At 44.4% G+C, this 21061-nt stretch overlaps 1 protein-coding gene across 2 annotated transcripts in view; it reads right to left on the bottom strand.

Moving 5' to 3' along the window:
• tecpr1a (tectonin beta-propeller repeat containing 1a) overlaps positions 1-20453 on the bottom strand; it is an 85701-nt gene extending 65248 nt beyond the window's left edge. The window contains exons 1-8 of one of the 2 annotated variants that reach the window (XM_038820667.1): positions 20373-20453; positions 19093-19177; positions 16832-17064; positions 15676-15858; positions 14158-14280; positions 12637-12759; positions 11217-11391; positions 6403-6503 (exon numbers count right to left, since the gene is read on the bottom strand). In XM_038820667.1, coding sequence (XP_038676595.1) covers positions 6403-6503; positions 11217-11391; positions 12637-12759; positions 14158-14280; positions 15676-15858; positions 16832-17056 — 930 coding nt within the window. In that variant the 5' untranslated portion in view covers positions 17057-17064; positions 19093-19177; positions 20373-20453. The remainder of the gene's footprint in view (positions 1-6402; positions 6504-11216; positions 11392-12636; positions 12760-14157; positions 14281-15675; positions 15859-16831; positions 17065-19092; positions 19178-20372) is intronic. The other variant, XM_038820666.1, reaches the window with a different exon arrangement.
• Between the last annotated feature and the right edge of the window lie 608 nt (positions 20454-21061).

Raw genomic sequence — 21061 nt, 5'->3', positions numbered from 1 at the left:
TACCTTTTAAAAATTGGGGATAGTTAAATAGGCCAGAATTAGATGAAGATGTATCAGGGCATCGTTTGCCTGGATCTTGCAGAAATTACCACAGCAAAGCCATGGAGGGATTTGAAGGCAAAGATGACAATTTTAATGTCAAGGTTTTTCTCAACCGAGAGCTGATGTAAATCTGTGAGGGGTGATGGGTGAGAGGGCCCTCATTAAATTTAAGATATCAGGCAGCAGAACTTTGGATAATCTCGAGTTTATGGAAAGTAGAATGTGGGAGGCTGGTTAGGAGTCCATTCAAATAGTCAAGTCTAGTGGAAACAAAGGCATGGATGCGAATTTCAGCAGATGAGCGGGGGCAGAGTCAGGGTTGAGTGAATTTACAGAGATGAAAAAAGGCAGTCTTAGGGATGGTGCTGATCCAAAGTCAGAAGGTCATCTTGGGATCAAATGTGACACCAAGGTTGCAAACAGTCTGGTTCAGCATTTTAACAGCTGCCAGGGAGCGGCTTGTAGTTGGAGGCAAGGGAAGAAAATTTGCAGCATGGATCTTAGACAATGGACTTTGGTTTTCTCAATATTTATGAGCCTCCCTACATCCACAAAATCACGCAGATTGTAAGAAGCAGAGTGTTTAAATATCAGGTACAATGAACAATTCTGTACGGGGGTGAAGCTGTGGACAGATGACATATTGCCGGGGTGAGGCATTTAAATTAAGCTATTACGAGTACATGTTGAAAACGGGAAAAGAAACCTGACTCACAAGAGGGCCCATAAATTGACAGAGTAGTTATAAAACGAAATGAGAACACACTGTTGACACATTACTCCAGAAACCAAATAAAAGATTATTGAGCATTGTTACTCTTTGGAAAAACGTCTGTTGTAATACATTCATGGGATATGCGTGTCACTGGTAATGCCTACTTTTATTGCCCATCCTTAATTACACATGGCAAGGTGGTGACAAATTACCGTCTCAAATACAGGTTTGCTAGCATATTCCATTAAGGTAGTTAAGAATCAACTACATGCAGGGGTTAGGTTATGAAGTGGTGTTGCTGGGGGGGGTTACTCTGCTGACGAGGGAGGGACTTAGGTTTCGGGACAGCGAGGAGGTCGGGGGCTGCCAGGAGGCAGGCCGATGGAGGCGCGGTGCATGGGCTGGAGACGGGCCCAGGAAAGGGGATGGCTGATTGGGGGGGGGGGGGGGGGGGGGGGTCCAGGAGACACACCTGAAGGTGGCAGATCACACCAGACTAAGGAAGGGCTGGGTCAGTCAGGTCTTTCATCTTTAATTCGGGGCTGGACAGCAAGACTAGAGGGGTGGCGATTTTAATCAATAAGCGGGTGCAATTTCAGGTGGGGGGGGGGCAAGACTGTTATGTCATGGTGAGCGGCAAGCTGGAGGGGAGGACAGTAGTCATGGTTAACGTGTACACGCTAAACTGGAATGACATAGAATTCATAAAGAGGGTACTGGGGAAGATACCTGACCTGGACTCGCACAAGCTGGAGATGGGAGGGGATTTTAATACGGTCATCGACCCCAGCCTGGACCGGTCGTGTTGAAAAACGGGGAGGGTGCCAGCAATGGCAAAGGAACTGTTAGGGTTCATGGAGCAGATGGGGGAAGGGTCGACCCATGGAGGTTTAGGTAGCCGACGGGGAGGGAGTTTTCTTTTTATACGCATGTGCATAAGGTTTATTCCCGGATTGATTTTTCATTTTGAGCAGGGATTTGCGGGGCGGGGGTGGTGGACACAGGGTATTCGGCCATCACTATTTTGGATCATGCCCCATACTGTGGAACTGCAGGTCAGTGAGGAGAGCTTCCAGGGCCCACAATGGACATTGGACGTGGGCTTGTTGGTGGACGAGGCGGTGTGCGAGAGGCTGAGGAAGTGTCTGCAGAACTACCTGCAGGTCAATGACACGGGGGAAGTCTCAGCAGCGGTGGTCTGGGAGACGCTGAAGGCAGTGGTGAGAGGGGAGCTGATTTTGTTCCGGGCTCATAGGGACAGGACGGATAGGGCAGAGACAGACCGACTGGTTAAGGATATAGATAGGAGGTATGCGGCGACCCCGTGGGCTGGAGCTTTTACGGGAACGTCGGAGGCTGCAGGCTGAGTTTGGGGTGTTGTCTACAGGCAAGGCAGTGGAGCAGCTTAGAAAGGCGAGGGGTCCGTTTTACGAACATGGGGAGAAGGCCAGCAGAATGCTGGCAAAGCAGCTTAGGAAGAGGGAGGCGGCCAGGGAAATAGAGAGGGTGGTTGATGGGGATGGGCTAAACAGGACGTTCAGGGACTTTTATAGTAGAGTCTATCGCTTGGATCCCCCCCACAGGGCCCGAGGGGATGAGATGCTTGTTGGACGGACTGACCTTCCCAAAGGTGGGCAGGGAACTGGTAGATGGGCTGGGGACCCCGATTAGGGCCGAAGAAATAGTTGAGGGCTTGAAGGCAATGCAGTCGGGTCAAGCCCCAGGGCCGGACGGGTATCCGGTGGAATTCTACAAGAAATTCTCGGGGCTATTAGGGCCGTTGCTGGTCAAAGCTTTTAATGAGGCGAGGGATAGAGGGGTGCTGCCCCCAACGATGTCACATATCGTTACTATTGAAACGGGACAAGAAACCAGAGCTTTGCGGGTCATATAGGCCGATCTCTGCTTAATGTGGACGCCAAGCTGCTGGCCAAAGGGACGATTTGGGGTCAGTAAGGGTTTTATCGACTGGGTTAGGCTGTTGTACCAGGCCCCGGAGGCTAGACTTTGGGGGAATTTGGCCGGTTTTTGGGATATAAACTGAATATGACAAAGAGTGAGATGTTTGTAGTCCAGGCAAGGGGACAGGAGGGTCGGCTGGGGGAGTTACCGTTTAGGTTAGTGGGGGACAGTTTTAGGTACTTAGGGATACAAGTGGCGCGCGACTGGGGCCGGTTACACATGTTGAACTAGCCCTGGTTGGTTGAGATGAGGGACGCGTTTCGGAGATATGCTGCGCTACCGCTGTCGCTGGCTGGGAGGGTGCAGACGGTTAAGATGACGGTCCTACCGAGATTTTTATTTGTATTCCAATGCTTCCCAATTTTCATCCCGCGGTCCTTTTTTAAGAGGGTTAACAAAATCATTTTGCGCTTTGTGCGGCGGGTAAATACCGGGTGAAGAAGGCGATATTCGAGAGGAATCGGGGGGGAGAGTGGGGGCTTGCCCTGTCAAATTTCAGTAATTACTACTGGGTGGCCAACATTGCTATGATAAGGAAATGGATGGTGGGGGCAGGGTCGGTTTGGGAGTGGATAGAGGCAGCTTCATGTAGGGGTACCATCTTGGGGGCATTGATAACGGCACCTCTGCCATTCCCGCCGGCGAGATACTCCACCAGCCCCATGGTGGTGGCGGCCTTGAGGATCTGGGGTCAGTGGAGGAGCAGTGGGAGCATCGGTTTGATCCCCAATATGTGACAACCACCGTTTGCTCCAGGGAGATTGGATGGGGGGGTTTAAGAGTATGGCAAAGGGCGGGAATTGAGAGGATGAGGAAGAACTTATGGGGGCGGAGGAGACACAGACCAAGGAACTGAAGCGTAAATGCGAGGAGGAGTTTGGGGGTGAGATAGAGGATGGCTTATGGGCGGATGCGTTGAGCAGAGTCAACGCAACTGCTACATGCGCAGGGCTCAGCTTGATCCAATTCAAGGTGGTCCACCTGGCCCACATGACAGTGGCCCGGATGAGTGGACACTTTGGGGTAGAGGACAGGTCTGTAAAATGTGCGGGCAGACCAGCGAACCATGTCCACATGTTCTGGGCGTGTCCAAAACTTAGGGGATATTGGCAGGGGTTTGTGGACATCAAGTCCAGAGTATTGAAAACAAGGGTGGCACCGAGTCCAGAGATGGCGATTTTTGGGGTGTCGGAAGATCTGGGAATCCAGGAGGAGAAAGAGGCAGATGTTCTGGCCTTTGCTTCCCTGGTAGCCCGGAGACGGATATTATTAGCTTGGAGGGACTCAAAGCCCCCGAAGTCAGAGACCTGGCTATCGGACATGGCTAGCTTTCTCTGTTTGGAGAAAATCAAGTTCGCCTTGAGAGCGTCACTGTTAGGGTTCGCCCGGAGGTGGCAGCCGTTCGTCGACTTCTTCGCGGATAATTAATCGTCAGCGGGGGGGGGCGGGCGGACTAGGGTAGCGTAGAATAGGGAGTTAAATAGGCGGGTCTTGGAGAGATGGGAGTCGGTGTTTGCACTACGTTTATTATTCTTTATATTCTGTTTTTAATACTGTTGCTGTTTGCAATGCCAAAAATACCTCATTAAAATTGTTTGTTAAAAAAAGAATCAACTACATGCTGCAGGTCTGGAGATATTATAGGTAGATTTCCATCTCTAAAGTGTAGCTGATAAGTTTGTATGACAATCTGCTAACTATTACTGATATTCCAAATGTTATTTAATTAATTAATTGGTGGGATTTGAACTCATATTTTTGCATCATTAGTCCAGGCTTCAGGATTACTAGCCCAGTAACGTAAACACTATTCCCACTACACCCCTCATATGACAATTTATATCCCCAGATGGCAAAGGAGGACATGGTTAGACAACATGCTGAAATCAAGAGGTACAATATCTGGGGCTGATGCAATCAATTCTTGCATTGCCCTAAAAGTATGGAATGCACTGATTACCAACCTCCACAGCAGAAAAGCAACATGGAGAAAACAAACAAAGCCAATTATTCAGGAGAATTTGCACAGTAAATGCTTTTACAACTTTTCTTCACGTGTCAGTCGTAGCTCAGTGGCAGCACTCTCACCCCCGAGTTGCCTCTGGGCACAAAATTGAGGCTGACACTCCAAGTGCATAGTGTGGGGATACTGTACTTTCGGGGATACTGTCTTTCAGATAAGATGTTTGGCCCCTCAGATCGATGCAAAATATTCCACTGCACTATTTCAAAGAAAAGCACTAGCGTTCTTCCCAGTGCCATGGTCAATTATTTACCTCTCCACCAAAACCACACAAACAGATGATCTGAACATTATCTCAATGCTGTCCTGGGAGCTTGCTATGCACAAATGAACTACCACGTTTCCCACATAACAACAGTGACTACATCATCAGCTGTGAATGTCACGAAAGGCGCTTTATAAAACGGGCACGAAGTCCATAGAATCTACAAAGGAGGCCATTCGGCCCATCGAGTCTGCACCGGCCCTTGGAAAGAGCATCCCACCCAAGTCCACACCTCCACCCTTTCCCCGTAACCCAGTAATCCACCTAACCTTTTTGGACACGAAGGGCAATTTAGCATCACCAATCCATCTAACCTGCACACCTTTGGACTGTGGGAGGAAACTGGAGCACCCGGAGGAAACCCACGCAGACACGGGAGAATGTGCAAACTCCACACAGACAGTGACCCAGCCGGGAATCAAACCTGGGACCCCGGAGTTATGAAGCAACTGTGCTAACCACTGTGCAACTGTGCTGCACTACTGCCTGCTCTAAATATGTGTCAGAGAAATGGACAACATACAGCAGACATCTAAAATCCTGAGTTATATCAGTGTCCTCTCTCAGGCCATCATCGCAGTATCGAGGCCCAGCTATGTTTGGCGAGCTACATCGTCCACATGCCTGACCCAAGACTCCCAAAAGAAGCTCTCTAGTCAAAACTTTGTCACGGCAATCGGTTACAGGGAAGGTAGAGGAATCATTTCAGGGGCGACCTCAAAGCTTCCCTGAGAAACTACAACATCTGCACCAATATGAGGGAATCTCTTGCTTGACATCACACAAACTGGAGAAGAATCGTCTACAAAAGGTGCCAAACATTTTGAATGTCTCCAACAGGTCCAGGGGAATCCAACTGCAAACAGCAGAAGGAACATGCCAAAATCTGAGCAAAACACTACCTGCCCCACCTGTGGCAGTGTGTGGATCCAAAATTGGACATTTTAGACACCTTAGGACCCACGAATGGAATAAAGTAACCCTCGGTCCAGAAGGACTGCCTCAGAAGATGATAAATCCAAGCCTTTTTCTATTCGTCTCCTTAGCCATTCCTTGTCAAGATGGCAAGAGTTCCATGTATGCAAATGGTAGGACCAATTTCAGCTCTAGCTAATAATATTGATTTGTTTTAGAAAGCAGATGTATTTTGAGATTGTTCCTAGAAACCCAAAGCAAAAATGAGCTAGTTCCCACTGCCGATTGCCAACTCCACCCCCCCCCCCCCACTGATAGTTCACTTTATAAATGCACCATGTAGTTACAGCACTGACTATGCAGAGCACAGAAGGTCCCAAATTCACATCTCCGGCCTGCTTTGTTCCCGGATCTCAGCCGAGATAATAATGCATATATTATTTATTATATTATGGTTTAAAACATCTACAGTGTACTTACTCTTCTGTCCCGCGTGATAGCCCACAGCACATTAATGCCCACGGATGCCTGAACAAGACCATTTTCAGAGTTTGGTGGTTCAACAATCTTCCAAGAATTCCCTATGGACCAAGTAACAAAGACAATACTTATAGCATTCATGGCATGGCTTCAGAAGCAGAACCTCACATTGTCACGGGACTATTATTTGATCAACATGCAGCATTTCAAATTATGAATAAACATAGTAAGGTGAAGTAATATATAATCTGAAGGGAGACACCGTAACATAGACATTGAAGAGAGAGGGGCTCTGGCCTCTTCAGTGAACTCCAGTTTTCCAGATTTTCTCAAGATTTCAGTGATTTGATCCGGCTGCCACCAACAAAGCCAACAGTTGAACTCCAGTCCTAAGCTTTAGACCAATCCTTGTGGAACATCTGCAGTGACCGGCAAAACCGGACTTCCTGACTTGCCACCAGGTCTGAGGTGGCTGATTCGTGCATTGATTCAACTGGTGACCATCCCTCACCATGTGTTCTTCTACCAGTGTATCACCTTTAGCCACACTCATAGGGTCACTCCAATATCCCCTACATCAAAGGGAATGTCATTACAGTGTATCCTCAATGCAATTGTGAATAAACAGGCAACATTTCATTCCCCACGTAGTTTCCATCTGGAGCGAAGCTGCAGCGTCATCAGATTTTACCAGCTCCAGCCAATCAGGGGCTGGTTTAGCTCACTGGGCTAAATCGCTGGCTTTTAAAGCAGACCAAGCAGGCCAGCAGCACGGTTCGATTCCCGTACCAGCCTCCCTGGACAGGCGCTGGAATGTGGCGACTAGGGGCTTTTCACAGTAACTTCATTGAAGCCTACTTGTGACAATAAGCGATTTTCATTTCATTTCATTTTCATCTCTTTGGGCGATTCATTCGTTTCTCTGTAACCCAATCAAATGAGGAGGTGGACCCTTCACCTCAAAGTTTAGCAGTTTATGCATCGGACTGTGGGGACATCATAGGGCCTTCAAAGTCAATAAAACTGAGATTGTGGCCCCAATAGTAACAGAAAGGCTGGGACGGTTGTCACGGCACAAACAACCTGGCATGGCTGGGTGTATGAAGGCCCTGCAAAGTCCTTGTTTAAATAACATATTGCATTCTCCTGACTGACCGCCGTCCAAATTGACAGACTGGCCAGTGTGCGAATGCAATTGGGGAACGGGAGGGCACAACAGGGGCCTACTGGGGGGCCCTGGTAATTAAGAGTGATATTTTAAGCCTGAGTCTACAATTGGTGGGGTAAGGAAGTCAGAAGCTTGGAGATGGTGCTGTGGGACAGGATCTTGTAAGATTAGTGGGGCTATTAACAGATCATCTTTTGCCCCCCCATCCCCCAACACACTCAGTTTCAGTATAGTGGGGGATAGTGGGGGGCAGTTCAAATCAGGGCCATTGTTTGCTGTCTTCTTTGAATTTTTGTGAGCTTGGTGTTTGTAAAGAGCTGTTCTTCAAATTGTTGCTTCATAATAATAATAATCACTTATTGTCACGAGTAGGCTTCAATGAGGTTACTGTGAAAAGCCCCTAGTCGCCACATTCCGGCGCCTGTTCGGGGAGGCCGGGTCGGGAATTGAACCCGCGCTGCTGGCCTTGTTCTGCATTACAAGCCAGCTATTTGTGCTGAACCAGCCCCATTGTTGATAGATCCTAAATCAGAACTTCAAGGTCCATTAGTATTAACAGCTGCATTATGTATGTGAATGGAAGCATAGATAGAACGTTCATCCGTTGCGTGATGTTCCATGATGTGGAACTAAATGGCCCATGATGACAAGCAGCTTGGCACTTCCGGAATTGCACTGACATCAACTTCAGGAGCCTTTACAGCTCCAAACATCATTGTACTTGATTAGGGATACATTTTTTAGCAGTGTCATTAACTTCTTTACCCAGAGAACGGTTAGAATGTGGAACTCACCAACACATGGAATACGTGAGGTGAATAGCATAGATACATTTGAGTGGAAACATAGAAAATAGGAGCAGGAGGCCATTCAGCCCTTTGAGCCTGCTCCGTAATTCATTAGGATCATGGCTGACCATCCAGTTCAATAGCATAATCCTGTCTGCCCCCCATATCATTTTATCCCCTTTGCCCCAAGTGCTATATCTAAATGCTTCTTGAAAACACACAATGTTTTGGCCTTGACCGCGACCACTTCCTGTGGTAACGAATTCCACAGGTTGACTACTCTCTGGGTGAAGAAATTTCTCCTCATCGCTGGTCTAAATAGTCTACCCCATATACTCAGACTGTGACCCCCACCATCGGGAACTTACTTCTTGCATTTACCTTGTACAGTCCTGTTAGAATGTTATAGGTTTCTATGAGATTCGCCTCATTCTCTGAACTCCAGCAAATACAACCCTGACCAACTCTCCTCATACGTCCATCCTGCTATCCCAGGATTCAGTCTGGTAAACCTTTGCTGCACTTATTCTGAAGCAAGAACATCCTTCCTCGAATAAGGAGGCCAAAACTGTACACAATATTCCAGTTGTGGCCTTACCAAGGCTCTGTATAATTGCAGCAAGACATCCCTGCTCTTGTACTCAAATTCTCTCTCAATGAAGGCCAACATGCCATTTGTCTTCTTTATTGCTTGCTGCACCTGCATGCTTACCTTCAGTGACTGGTGTACGAGGACACCCAGGTCTCATTGCACATTCCCCTCTCCTAATTTATGCCCATTCTGATAACAGTCTGCCTTCCCATTTCTTTTTTTAAAAATAAATTTTATGTGCCTAGTTCTTTTTTTTTCAAATTAAGAGGCAATTTAACGTGGCCAATCCCCCTACCCTGCACATCTTTGGATTGTGGGGGTGAGACCCACAGACACGGGGGAAATGTGCAAACTCCTCACATACAGTGACCCGGGGCCAGGATCAAACCTGGATCCTCGGCGCCGTGAGGCAGCAGTGTTAACCACTGCGCCATTGCGCTGCCCTGCCTTCCCGTTTCTACTATCAAAGTGGATAACTTCACATTTATCCAAATTATACTGCATCTGTCATTAATTTGTCCACTCACTCAACTTGTCCAAATTATACTGAAGGATCTCTGCATCCTCCTCACCGCTCATCCTTCCACACAACTCTGGTGTCATCTGCAAATCTGGAGATATTAAATTTTTCCCCTCATCTAAATCATTAATATATATTGTGAATAGCTGGGGTCCCAGCACCGATCCCTGCAGTAGCCAACTAATCACTGCCTGCCAATTTGAAAACAACCCATTAATTCTACTTTTGTTTCCTGTTTGCCAACCAGTTTTCTATCCATCTCTAATCCCCCCTTTTTTTAAATTTTACACCCTAATTTCTTATGCGAGACTTTGTCAAAAGCATTTTGAAAGTCCAAATATACCACATCAATTGAGTCCCCCTCATCAACTCTACTAGTTACAACTGAGGCCCTGAGCAGAGTAAACACGACCGCAACATGCGCCAGGCTCAGCCTGATCCAGTTTAAGGTCGTGCACCAGGCCCACATGACGGTGGCACATTCTTCGGGCTGGAGGACAAGTGTGCTAGATGCGCCGGAGGGGCAGCTAACCATGTACACATGTTCTGGTCGTGCCCTAAACTCAGGGGGTATTGTCATGTCCCGGGTATTGAAAACTGTGGTGGTAATGAGCCCAGAGGTGGCAATCTTTGGGGTTTCGGAGGACCCGGGAGTCCAGGAAGAGAGAGGCGCCGACGTTCTGGCCTTTGCTTCCCTGGTAGCCCGGCGACGAATACTGTTAGCATGGAGGGGCTCAAAGCCCCCCGAGGGCTGAGGTATGGCTATTGGACATAGCGAGCTTTCTTGGCCCAGAGAAAGTCAAATTTGCCTTGAGAGGTTCGCTACTAGGGTTCGCCCGAAGGCGACAGCCATTTACTGACTTCTTCGCAGAGGAGTAAGCGTCAGCTGGGGGGGGGGCAAGGGTAGAGTAGAGTAGGGGAATATTGAGGCAGGTCCGTGCGTGAACAGAGCCGTGGTTTGCAGTATGTTTATTTTGTAATTTGTGTCTTCACTTTTTTTTGTACTTTTTCAATGTCACTTTTTCTATATGCCTAAAATACCTCAATAAAATTGTTTGTTAAAAAAACTCTATGAGTTACACCCTTAAAGTATTCCAGTAGGCTTATCAAGCATAATTTCCCCTTCATAAATGCATGCTGACTCTCCGATCCTGCCACTGTTTTCTAAATGCTCTGCTATAAAATCTTTGATAATGGATTCTAGAATTTTCTCCACTACCAAAGTCAGGCTTACTGGTCTATAATTCCTTTTTCTCTCTACCTCCCTTTTTAAATAGTGGAGTTACGCAAGCTACTCTCCGATCTGCAGGAACTGTTCCAGAGTCTATAGAATCCTGGAAGATGACCACCAACGCATCCACTATTTCTAGAGCTACTTCCTTCAGTATTCTGTGATGTAGATCTTGATAAGCAGAGGAGGGAGAAAGAAATGAAGCTTATGTTGCTAGGATGAGTTAAGGTAGGGGAGGCTTGCATAGTGTACACACAAACATAGATAACAACAATGCCAATTGGGTTATTTTTAACTGTGACGGGTATCTTACTGTTCCTGATTCACAAGACACAGAGTACAAGGATTTTAAACTTGAGCACACACATTGGGCCAAACAGTCTGTTTCTGCACTGTACACTCTAATGTTATTCAATGAATAGAACTTTCTAGTCTACCCATTCAGTGAGGATTCTAATTTTGACGTCCTATTTGACATTAAGCATGGGAGGACATTCACAATTGAAACTGTGTACCTTTAGGGTTCTCTCGGTTTACTCCCTCCCTCACCATCAGCTGACCTTCCCATAATACAGCACACACAAGGTCACTTGGTCCACAGGTGATCTGAACTACTTCTCCAGGAGTCTGAATTTCAGTCCATGACGAACCCTCGGGATTGTGATCATTTACATTTTCTCTATAAAACACCTGAAAGAAACCAAGTACTAAATTATGCACTATGCTGATTAAACCTAGGAGCTGGATATATTTTCCGGCATCAAATGTGTCCTTTAAAGGATCTAGGTGTCCTAAAAACATCTTTTTAAAAATTTTTTTTTTATAAATTTAGATTAGCCAATTATTTTTTCCAATTAAGGGGCAATTTAGTGTGGCCAATCCACCTACTCTGCACATTTTTGGGTTGTGGGGGCGAAACCCACGCAGACACGGGGAGAACGTGCAAACTCCACACGGACAGTGACCCAGAGCCGGGATCGAACCTGGGACCTCAGCACCGTGAGGCGGTTGTGCTAACCACTAGGCCACCGTGCTGCCCTGTCCTAAAAACATCTTAAGGATTTTCTGCCTGCAATGTTCAACCGTAGCACTTTCTTACCAACTTTGGAAAGGCAAACAAATATTTCTTCAAAGATAGTTTTAGGAAAAAGTCAGAAGTTTGTAGCTTGTGTGGAGTTAGTCTCAATATCGGGGTAGGAACACTGCCTTCAATATCAAAAAGCTTATGGAGGGATGAAATGCAGAGGGATGGGGGAAGAGAATCACACTCTTGATTGCTAGCCGGTCACTCCTGATGGATGTGATCACGCATAGATAAGATCCAGTTTGATTATGTTGCTTACACGGATATTTTTCGGACCTGGGGCACGGCTAGTTTTATGGGCATGGGGCAAATTTACCTTTGAACCAGTCCAAAAAGTGGCAGAAACGCGAGTGATGGTGGCTATGGGCAATGTTCTCCTTAAGTTTTGTGGGTGCATGGTTGCATAGTATGGACGCCTTCTGTGATAAATAATGCATGCGATCGGGCAAAGAAATGTAAAGGAACTGTGCTGAAAAAAGCCAGCTGCACACAATTACTAAATTTAAAAGTGAACATAGGTTATGGATGTGAAACCAAAAGAGAAAATGCTGGAAAATCTCATCAGGTCTGGCAGCATCTGTAAGGAGAGTAAAGAGCTAACATTTCGAGTCCAGATGACCCTTTGGTTTCAGATTCCAACATCCGCAGTAATTTGCTTTAATCCAGTTGGTTATGGATGTAACTTACTTGTGTTTTAAACTCTGCAATTTTTTGCACTATTTCAGCCTATTCCACACAGGCTGTGCTGACAAATGGGTGAGAAACACTCGGAAACTTCAGGCTGTGTTTTTTATACTGAGAATTTTGCCAAAACGATTTCCATTACATTTACATTTCTGAATTCATCGTACCTTTCCTTGTACTGTAACTGCCCAAACTGAAAGATGTCCTAAAGGCTCATCAGTGATTTCCCATCCTCCGACTGCAATATCATTAAAGGGGTCTGGCAGTTGCCCACTCTCAAGCGAGGGAATCTGGAAAGAAAAGATCTGACTTAAAAGACTTTACGTAACAAACTTCCACTTAGTTATTTCATTCCAAGTCAATCAGTTTAAAAGTACATAAATTGAAGGAACATTTTGCACTCAGTACATTAGTCACAAATCTATATTGGTATTGACAATACTGTAAAAGTATATCTCTGGGATTAAAGCCTCATGACTTCTTTCACATCGTTAACAAATTGAGACCTTTGGTTTAATGTTACTTAACGCTCAGGCTCGGAGTCAAATTGTGTTCCCATAATCATGTGAAGAGCAAGAGCTAGTATTTGCTAAATGGATGCCAAATGGTCTCTACTGAACTGAGGCGCGACGCAAAAAAACACTTGCCAATATTTTTTTTAACATATTCACAGGCAAGGTCAGCATTTTGAGGATGGCAGTTTCAAAAAAATGGCATTTTTGCTCCAGATTGATAAAATAAACTGAATTTTTATTCCTCTGCTGGTGTGATGAGATTTGAACTTGTGTTGCCCAAGGTTACTAGTCCAGCAACATAACCACTCTGCTTCGTACCCAGTGTCTTAAGGGCAGCCTACACATAAAGTCACGCACCTTCTGCCTAACTGTTGGACAAGAAGCTGTCAGTGGATAACCAGATGAGTTGTTTGGATTGGCCTTTTAGAGCAAATCACTAGTGTCATTTGGTTTTAAGTTGCTCTTTTCTGTACTCAAAACATGAAATATCAGTGTGCCAACTTTCAAATTGTCCTACTCAAAAAGGCAATTGTATCACAATGCAATTCTGTACCCTAATGTGAGATTAAGGAGGAAATACTCTAGACTATTAAAGTATGCACCATGTGAAAGAACCGGAAATCTGTAACTTTTTCTGTTATGGAACAATACAGCACAGGAGGCCATTTGGTCCATCATGCCGATGCTGCTTATTTACAAAATAGTTCCCGAGACATCCCTGAGGCCAAGCACTATGTCCCCAGCAAAGCAAAGTTGACATGGAATGGGATTCTTTCTTTTCCACCTCACCTGAGGATGTGTATGTGCTTTCAGAAAAGTTGGTAATGATTTAATCTTTTGCAAAATATGCTATTATTGTCTAAATTGGCAAAATAGATTCAGCATACATTACCCAATAGAAATACCTAGGGTAATTGCAATACCATCAGTGCAGCATGTTCTAAAAATTTCAATCTATGTTAGAGGTTTATAATCACATGAAAAGAAGCAAGAATCAGTACTTGCTGGAAACTGAATGTACTTGCAAGTCAATCCAACTCACCTTCTGAATAAACATGTATTCCTGTCATGTGCCTTCCATTTAGAATACCTCTCTGCAAATTCACACAAGGATCCATTCTGAATTATTATTTGAATCTTAAAATTACCCGGAGGATAGACTAGTTTACGAACCTTTGCCCACATGTCACGCGACTTGTATCTTCTGTATCGGATCCATCGCCGCCGTCGCACACAAGAGTTCCACCGCTTGTCTTTCGTGTAAGTAGCAGGAAAATCAAGGGCATATGTCCAACCCTGAAATGGCAAACACAAACATCTTTGTGTCATCTGTTACAGGCTTAAAAACTTGCACCATAAACTCACTGGCACAGATGGGCTGAATGTCTTCTTTCTGTGTCTTTGGAATCCTCAAAACAAAATGAAATCAATAGAGCTGCTATATACAGATATGCCAATGATCTCTCAAGAGGCCTTTTCTCCTAAAGAGATGGGGTCTCAGATAGAGATGGGGTAGTAGACACTTTGGGGCATTTTATTACATTAAGGGCACTATAAGTGCAAACTGTTATAGTGAACCAATGATTTTCCCGAATAAGCAAGAGTGGCTGTATGAGAAGGAGCTCATATGTTTGTAGAAATTTTTCATGACAGCAACATTTTCTGCAGTTAGTATGCAAAGTTGTCTTGTTGCAAGCAAGTTAGACGATATGTGTAGTGTAAAGGGTTATATTAATCTTCACAAGTGTTATTAAACAAAGACATTTTTACTCGAAATCTTAAATGTTATTCAGTGAAGGGAATTCGACATTTACCACAAGGAACACAAATCTGTAAAACAAGATACAAATGAGCTTTTAAAAAGATGTATGGTTCTGAATTTTATTAAACATTCATTATTAAGGGACCTTGTGTTAAAGTACTCAGATTATTTGAATATATTTTACTTAAACTTAATTAGTATTAACCCTTTTGTTCTCTAAACGGCAGATCCCACAATAAGTGGGATGCTATAATTCACCACGTGACAAACAGCAACTATTTATCTACCAAGTTTATTTAAAACAATCAAATACACTCAATAGGTCTTAATGTTGATTGGTTCAATTGTTCTCAAGAGAAATAGAATGTGTTGTTGGACATACAACTTTGCAATTAATCATTTGCAACTAATTCGAAGTGGTCCTTCATGAAAGATTATATTAAAATCAAAGCCTTACATTTGTTTAAATCCCTCCGTTCACCTCTGGAGATGTGATGCACAATGTAAATGGATCTTCTGCCCTCTGAGATCATTCCTGGAAGGACATGCAACCTGAATCACAAGGTGTGGGTTCAGGGCTAACTTCAGGGAATTAAGCATTAAAATTCTAGGCTGACACTCAGGACAGTACTGAAGGAGCCCTGTACTTTCAGAGGTGCTGTCTTTCAAATAAGATGTTAAACCGAGGCACTGTTTGTCCTCTCAGGTGGGTGTAAGAGGCCTCACGGCAACTATTGCGAAGAAGAGTAGGCGAATTATCCTCAGCTCCAGGCCAGTATTTATCCCTCAATCAACATCATACAAAATGTGTAATGACATTTCTGATCCAGTTGAAATTGTGTTCCGAGTGCTTGTTCAGGTGAGTTATAAGTTTCAGTTGTCTTTACCTACATGCTCATCATAAACAGACACTTATTGTAACCTCTTACCCCTTTTTCTGTTGGCTCTCCTCCAATATTTTCATCCACGTACCAGTCAGATTCCCACTGCCAGTGCTGTGACACAAGTTTAAATTCATCCAGCGGTTGGTGAATCAAGCCTGCAACGTTGCTCCATTGCCAGCGGTCACTGGGCAGAAGGCGGTCACTAAAACCATCCACAGGATTCCAGCGCTACACAAGAGAGAGTAATCAAATATCTGAGGCATAACACACACAGAAGCTATGCACTTTTAAAAGGTGTAGTTACAGGAGTTTATCTTATTTGTAACTTAGCACAGCCATAGATACAAATACTCACGTTCTCCTCTGATCATATCTATTTCCATGGCTATTGGTAGCCAAATAAGTAACTGAATAAGAAGTTTCTGTTCAGAGGGCACAATATTGAATTTCACACTCAACTGGTATTTAAATGCGAAAACGCTTTTATACTGTTACAGAGCAGTCAACTCAATGCCCAGAACTCATGCAGTCAACAGCACTGCCAAATATTGCCATAACAGGTTTGGATTCTAAGAGGTCAGGGGAAAGATAAATGAACTCAACTGAGTCTTGGCCAATTTTTCTTCTGCCATTAACATTAAATTAAAAAACAGATGAACTGGTCACTCAATTCAGTGCAGTTTGTGGAATCTTCCCGTGTAGAAAAATGGCTGTATCATTTACCTATATAACAAAAGTCATTGTACTTGAAAACAATTTATAACAGTAAGGTTTTAGCGATATTTCAGAAATATATATAAACATATGCTTTTTCTCTTGGTACTATATTGGACATAATGCCCCATCTCAGTTAAAAAGCAGCCCTGATAGCAACCAGGAAGACAGATCATATGTCCAGTCATCAAAAGGAAAAGGAAAACAATAGTAAGTTGCAAGCACAAAGACAAATGTTTATGCAATTTAAAAAAAAATAAATTTAGAGTACCCAATTATTTTTTTCAAATCAAGTGGCAATTTAGAGTGACCAATCCACCTACCCTGCATACATTTGGATTTCGAGGGCAAGACCCACGCATACACGGGGAGAATGTGCAAACTCCATACAGACAGTGACTCGGGGCTGGAATCGAACCTGGGTCCTCAGTGCCGCGAGGCTGATCACTGTGCCGCCCTATGTTTATGTACTTTTAAGGCTCCATACCTGATTTTCGTAGGTCTCTTCTTGGTAACGGATTGGGACCTCGTTCGAATGGACATAGACATAGATCTGATGGTCACATGCAATTCCCCAACAGCATTGCTTGACAGCTGCCAGTCTCTTAAATTGTAATCTTCCATCTTTGCACAACTCCCAGTATTGGCCGGCTGTAGAGAGACTATAAACTCCCCCGTGTACATCCACAGCCCACAGGAGGGAGCTAGGCATGGCCACTTCTAACAAAGAGAAGTGAATTCCATCAATTCAACTGTTCAATTGTCCAGCACTGAACTCCTTCCAGCAATGTATTCCAATGTTTCTCCCCAACCCTTCACTAAGCATTAATTTCTGAAAAGCATACGACCAGTGAGCAGATTCAGCAAGTTACCCTGAGCAATCTCTTTTCATTTGTCAGAATTGATACGCCATTCATCTGCTGAATCTATACAAAACAGGATCAAATTGGCAACAGCCTTCAATTAAATTGAAAATTAATTTGAAATTTATGTGGTTGTCAATGAAGGAATTCAAGAGTCCACTGGAGAATAATTATCTGATCCATGTGGGAAAATCAAAAAAACCCTCCAAACATCGGTATCAAAGGATTAATGAAAGTCCACGGTACACAGTTTTTGTTCCACAGGAAATCGTGTAAGGAGATTCTATGTGGTAGTCCTCATCTGGAAACTATTTTTAAACAATAATGCACATTAGGTAATTTCCCCTAATCCACAACTGCCTCAGTTAGTTCTGTAACGATACTATAGTACAAATGTTATCATTTAAATTAATCAGGGGACATGCATTCCAACCTAATTATGCAGAAAAATGGCATGAAAGAAATCACAGAGAAACTAATTACATTGGCAGGAGGGTTGGAAACCGTGGGGTGCACAGACCTATGCTATACGGCAAAAGAACCTGGGGTGAGATGAGAAAGTTGTTATGCAGAGAGTTATGACCTGGGATGCACTACCATAAGAATCAGACTCCATGGTAACTTTTAAAAGGGAATTGGATAAAGATTGGAAAGGATCTATTTGCAGGACTGTCTAGCTGGATAGCTATTCGAAGACACGGCACAGAAAAGATGGGCTGAACGCCCTCCTTCTGTGCTATAAACTTATATGGAGCAAAATTGAAATATGATCATTCACGTGCCATAAAATTAACCAATTAAGAAATTAGGGTAAAAATCCAAACCCGAAATACGAAGCGCATCAATCATTTTAGATAAGTGATAAACATATAGGAAATTATTCAACAGCTGCAATCCTATTAAACATCACAATGATACTGCAGTCAGTTCCCAGTACTTACAATAACCAGCCTAATACAGCTTTCACATTGTGGAATCTTCACATGAAAACTCCACAATGACGCCCTAAAATAATCTCTTTTTCAAAGTTAACTTTGACGAAACCGCAGCTCAGTTTCCAAACCTCAGCTGCTTACTGCAACTAATTGGCTATTTCTCAGTTACTGAAAGACATCAACAACCTACAGCCTTTACAGCTATTTTTACTAGTGCAGATCTTGTTTTACCCAAGTGAGGGTTCAAGTGCTGCTCACTGACATACTGCAGCTTATGAACCGGTTAAGTGTGGTCCATCCGGCCTTGCTACATCTCTCTCACCACCTTCAAAAGCCGGGCTCATCGATTTAGCCTTGCAGCCATCGTCTAACTCTTCCTCCTCGTTCTGAAATAAATCACTTTCAACATTCAAATTATTGTCATTACATGTCATTAAATGCCCCCTCCACACTCGGGACCTGCTGTGTCACCCTGCCCCAAAGTGTACCTCGGTCGGAACAGCAATAGAACCCATGCTAGTAGCGTGATTCTGAAAATCATATTAGCCATCGAGCCAATTGAGGTAACTGCCCTCAAAACTACTTTATATTTTATAAAATTCTGACTTTTGCGACAGTGACAGATCATTTGAGCATTTTTTAAACTGCCATTGCGTTTCAGAACAATTCAGCAGCTTCTATTATGCCAAAGTACAGAACTTTTAGTAAGAGAACACAATTTTGCACCTTTACAGACTAAATGTAGGTTGGACATTAATCTTTCTCAATAGTTACTGGTGGTCTTCTCAAGATGGAGGACCAGGTACCACTTTACAGTCCACATTCCAATTATATCTATACCTACCTGCATTTATTGTCTTTCAGACAGGACGCAAGCTACTCACTACAGAAATTTGTTTTATTCATTCATGAGATTCGGATGTTGCTGGCTGGCCACATTTATTACCCACCTTGAACAGAGTGACTTGCTAGACCATTTCAGAGTAGTCCACCATGTTGCAGGCCAGACCAGGTAAAAATGGCAGATTTCCTTCCCTAAAGAACATGAGTGAACCAGATAGATTTTATGACAATCGATAATAGTTTCATTGTCACCATTAGACTTTTAATTCTAGATTTTATTGGATTCAAATTTCACCAACTCCCATGGTGGGATTTGAACCCAGCTCCCCAGAGCAATGACCTTACTAATCATATCACCACCTCCCTTTCATAAAGAACACTTCAGGAGATTAACAGTCCACTGAGGGCCATCTGTAAATCAGTCATATCCATTCTTCACAGGAGTCTTTAAATCAAAGGACCCACTCTTGGGGGACGATCTCTGAATTGGTCAGCACAGCCTTTTAAGGGGACCGTCTCTGATTGGGTCAGAGCCCATTCCTGAGCAGACTGTCTCTAAATGAATGAGAGCCCACTTGAGGAGACCCTTTCTATCTGGACAAGCCCATTCTTAGTGAACTGTATCTAAATGGGTCAAAGCTCATTCAGAGACCACCACTAAAGCAATCACCCAGTCCACTCTTGTGGAGGAAACATCTTAAATGGGTCAGAGCCCATTCTTCAGGAAGGACCACCCTTAAATTAATGTTGGGAAGGGATTGCCTCTAAGGGATCAGAACCCAGGCTTGGGAAGGAACCGTCTCTAAATGAGTCAGAGCTCAGTCTTGGGAAGAGACCACCTCTAAATGGTTCAGAGACCAGTCTTAAGAAGAGACCAACTCTAAATGGGTCAGTGTCAGGTCTTGGGAAGGAACTGTCTCTAAATGGGTCAGTGCCCAGTCTTGGGAAGGGGCCATCTCTAAATGGGTCAGTGTCAGGTCTTGGGAAGGAACTGTCTCTAAATGGGTCAGTGCCCCGTCTTGGGAAGGAACGGTCTCTAAATGGGTCAGTGCCCCGTCTTGGGAAGGAACCGTCTCTAAGTGCTTCAATGCCCAGTCTTGGGAAGGGACTGTCTCTAAATGAGTCAGAGTCCAGTTTGGGAAGGGACTGTCTCTAAATGGGTCAGTGCCCAGTCTTGGGAAGGAACCGTCTCTAAATGGGTCAGTGCTCGGTCTTGGGAAAGGGACTGTCTCTAAATGGGTCAGATTCCAGTTTGGGAAGAGACTGTCTCTAAATGGGTCAGTGCCCAGTCTAGGGAAGGGACCATCTCTAAATCGGACCCACTCGCTGGACATGACACGTCCACCTCCTGGTGCCAGCTCGGAGCGGAGCCCTGGTAAATTCTCACCATTCAAACCGGACGCAGCTTCCGGAACCTTCTCTCTTGACAACAGCCGAAGCGCCATGGAGGTCCCGCCCCCCTCCGGACGCTATTGGCTACTGCCGCGCCGCTGAATGTTCCGATTGGCCGGCCAGCTGTCAGTCATACGTGGTCGCTACGTACTGACGTCAGAAGCAAACGGCACGTGCGTCTCAAGTCCCCGCCCCCTAACAGCTGATGCTGAAGATGCTCTTTCGCAACAGGGCAATGCAGAGCCATGCTATAAAACCTGTCCAAAGCAAATGATGGGGGAAATGTTTTTAAAGTGAAAAGAGACAGCAGGTCTTCTCAAGAGACATTAATGGCAGAGACAAGCCAGCCCCAACATCTCATAATTCAAAATCCTTACAAATCAAGAGGTTTAGTATAACAAACCATGAGTTGCTTGTATTTTTTTCCCAAACATATCCAATACAGATCGGCTCATAAACCTCATCATCATTTAATCTCTAATAAGTCACAGATCTTTACAAATACTGGATTGTAACATCAGAAAATGATTTTCAATTTCTTATAAATCTTGAGATAAAAATACTGAAAATGCTGAACACTGCAATCTTCAGGGAACTTCTCCATTTCTCAAGTTGGAGGGAAGATCATTGTTGAAGCAGCTGAAGGTGGCTGCGCTTCGGACACTATGCTGAGGAATTCCTGTA

This window comes from Scyliorhinus canicula, chromosome 15, assembly GCF_902713615.1.
Source record: "Scyliorhinus canicula chromosome 15, sScyCan1.1, whole genome shotgun sequence".
NCBI classification, from domain to species: Eukaryota; Metazoa; Chordata; class Chondrichthyes; order Carcharhiniformes; family Scyliorhinidae; genus Scyliorhinus; species Scyliorhinus canicula.
This window is presented reverse-complemented; position numbering and strand designations above follow the sequence as displayed.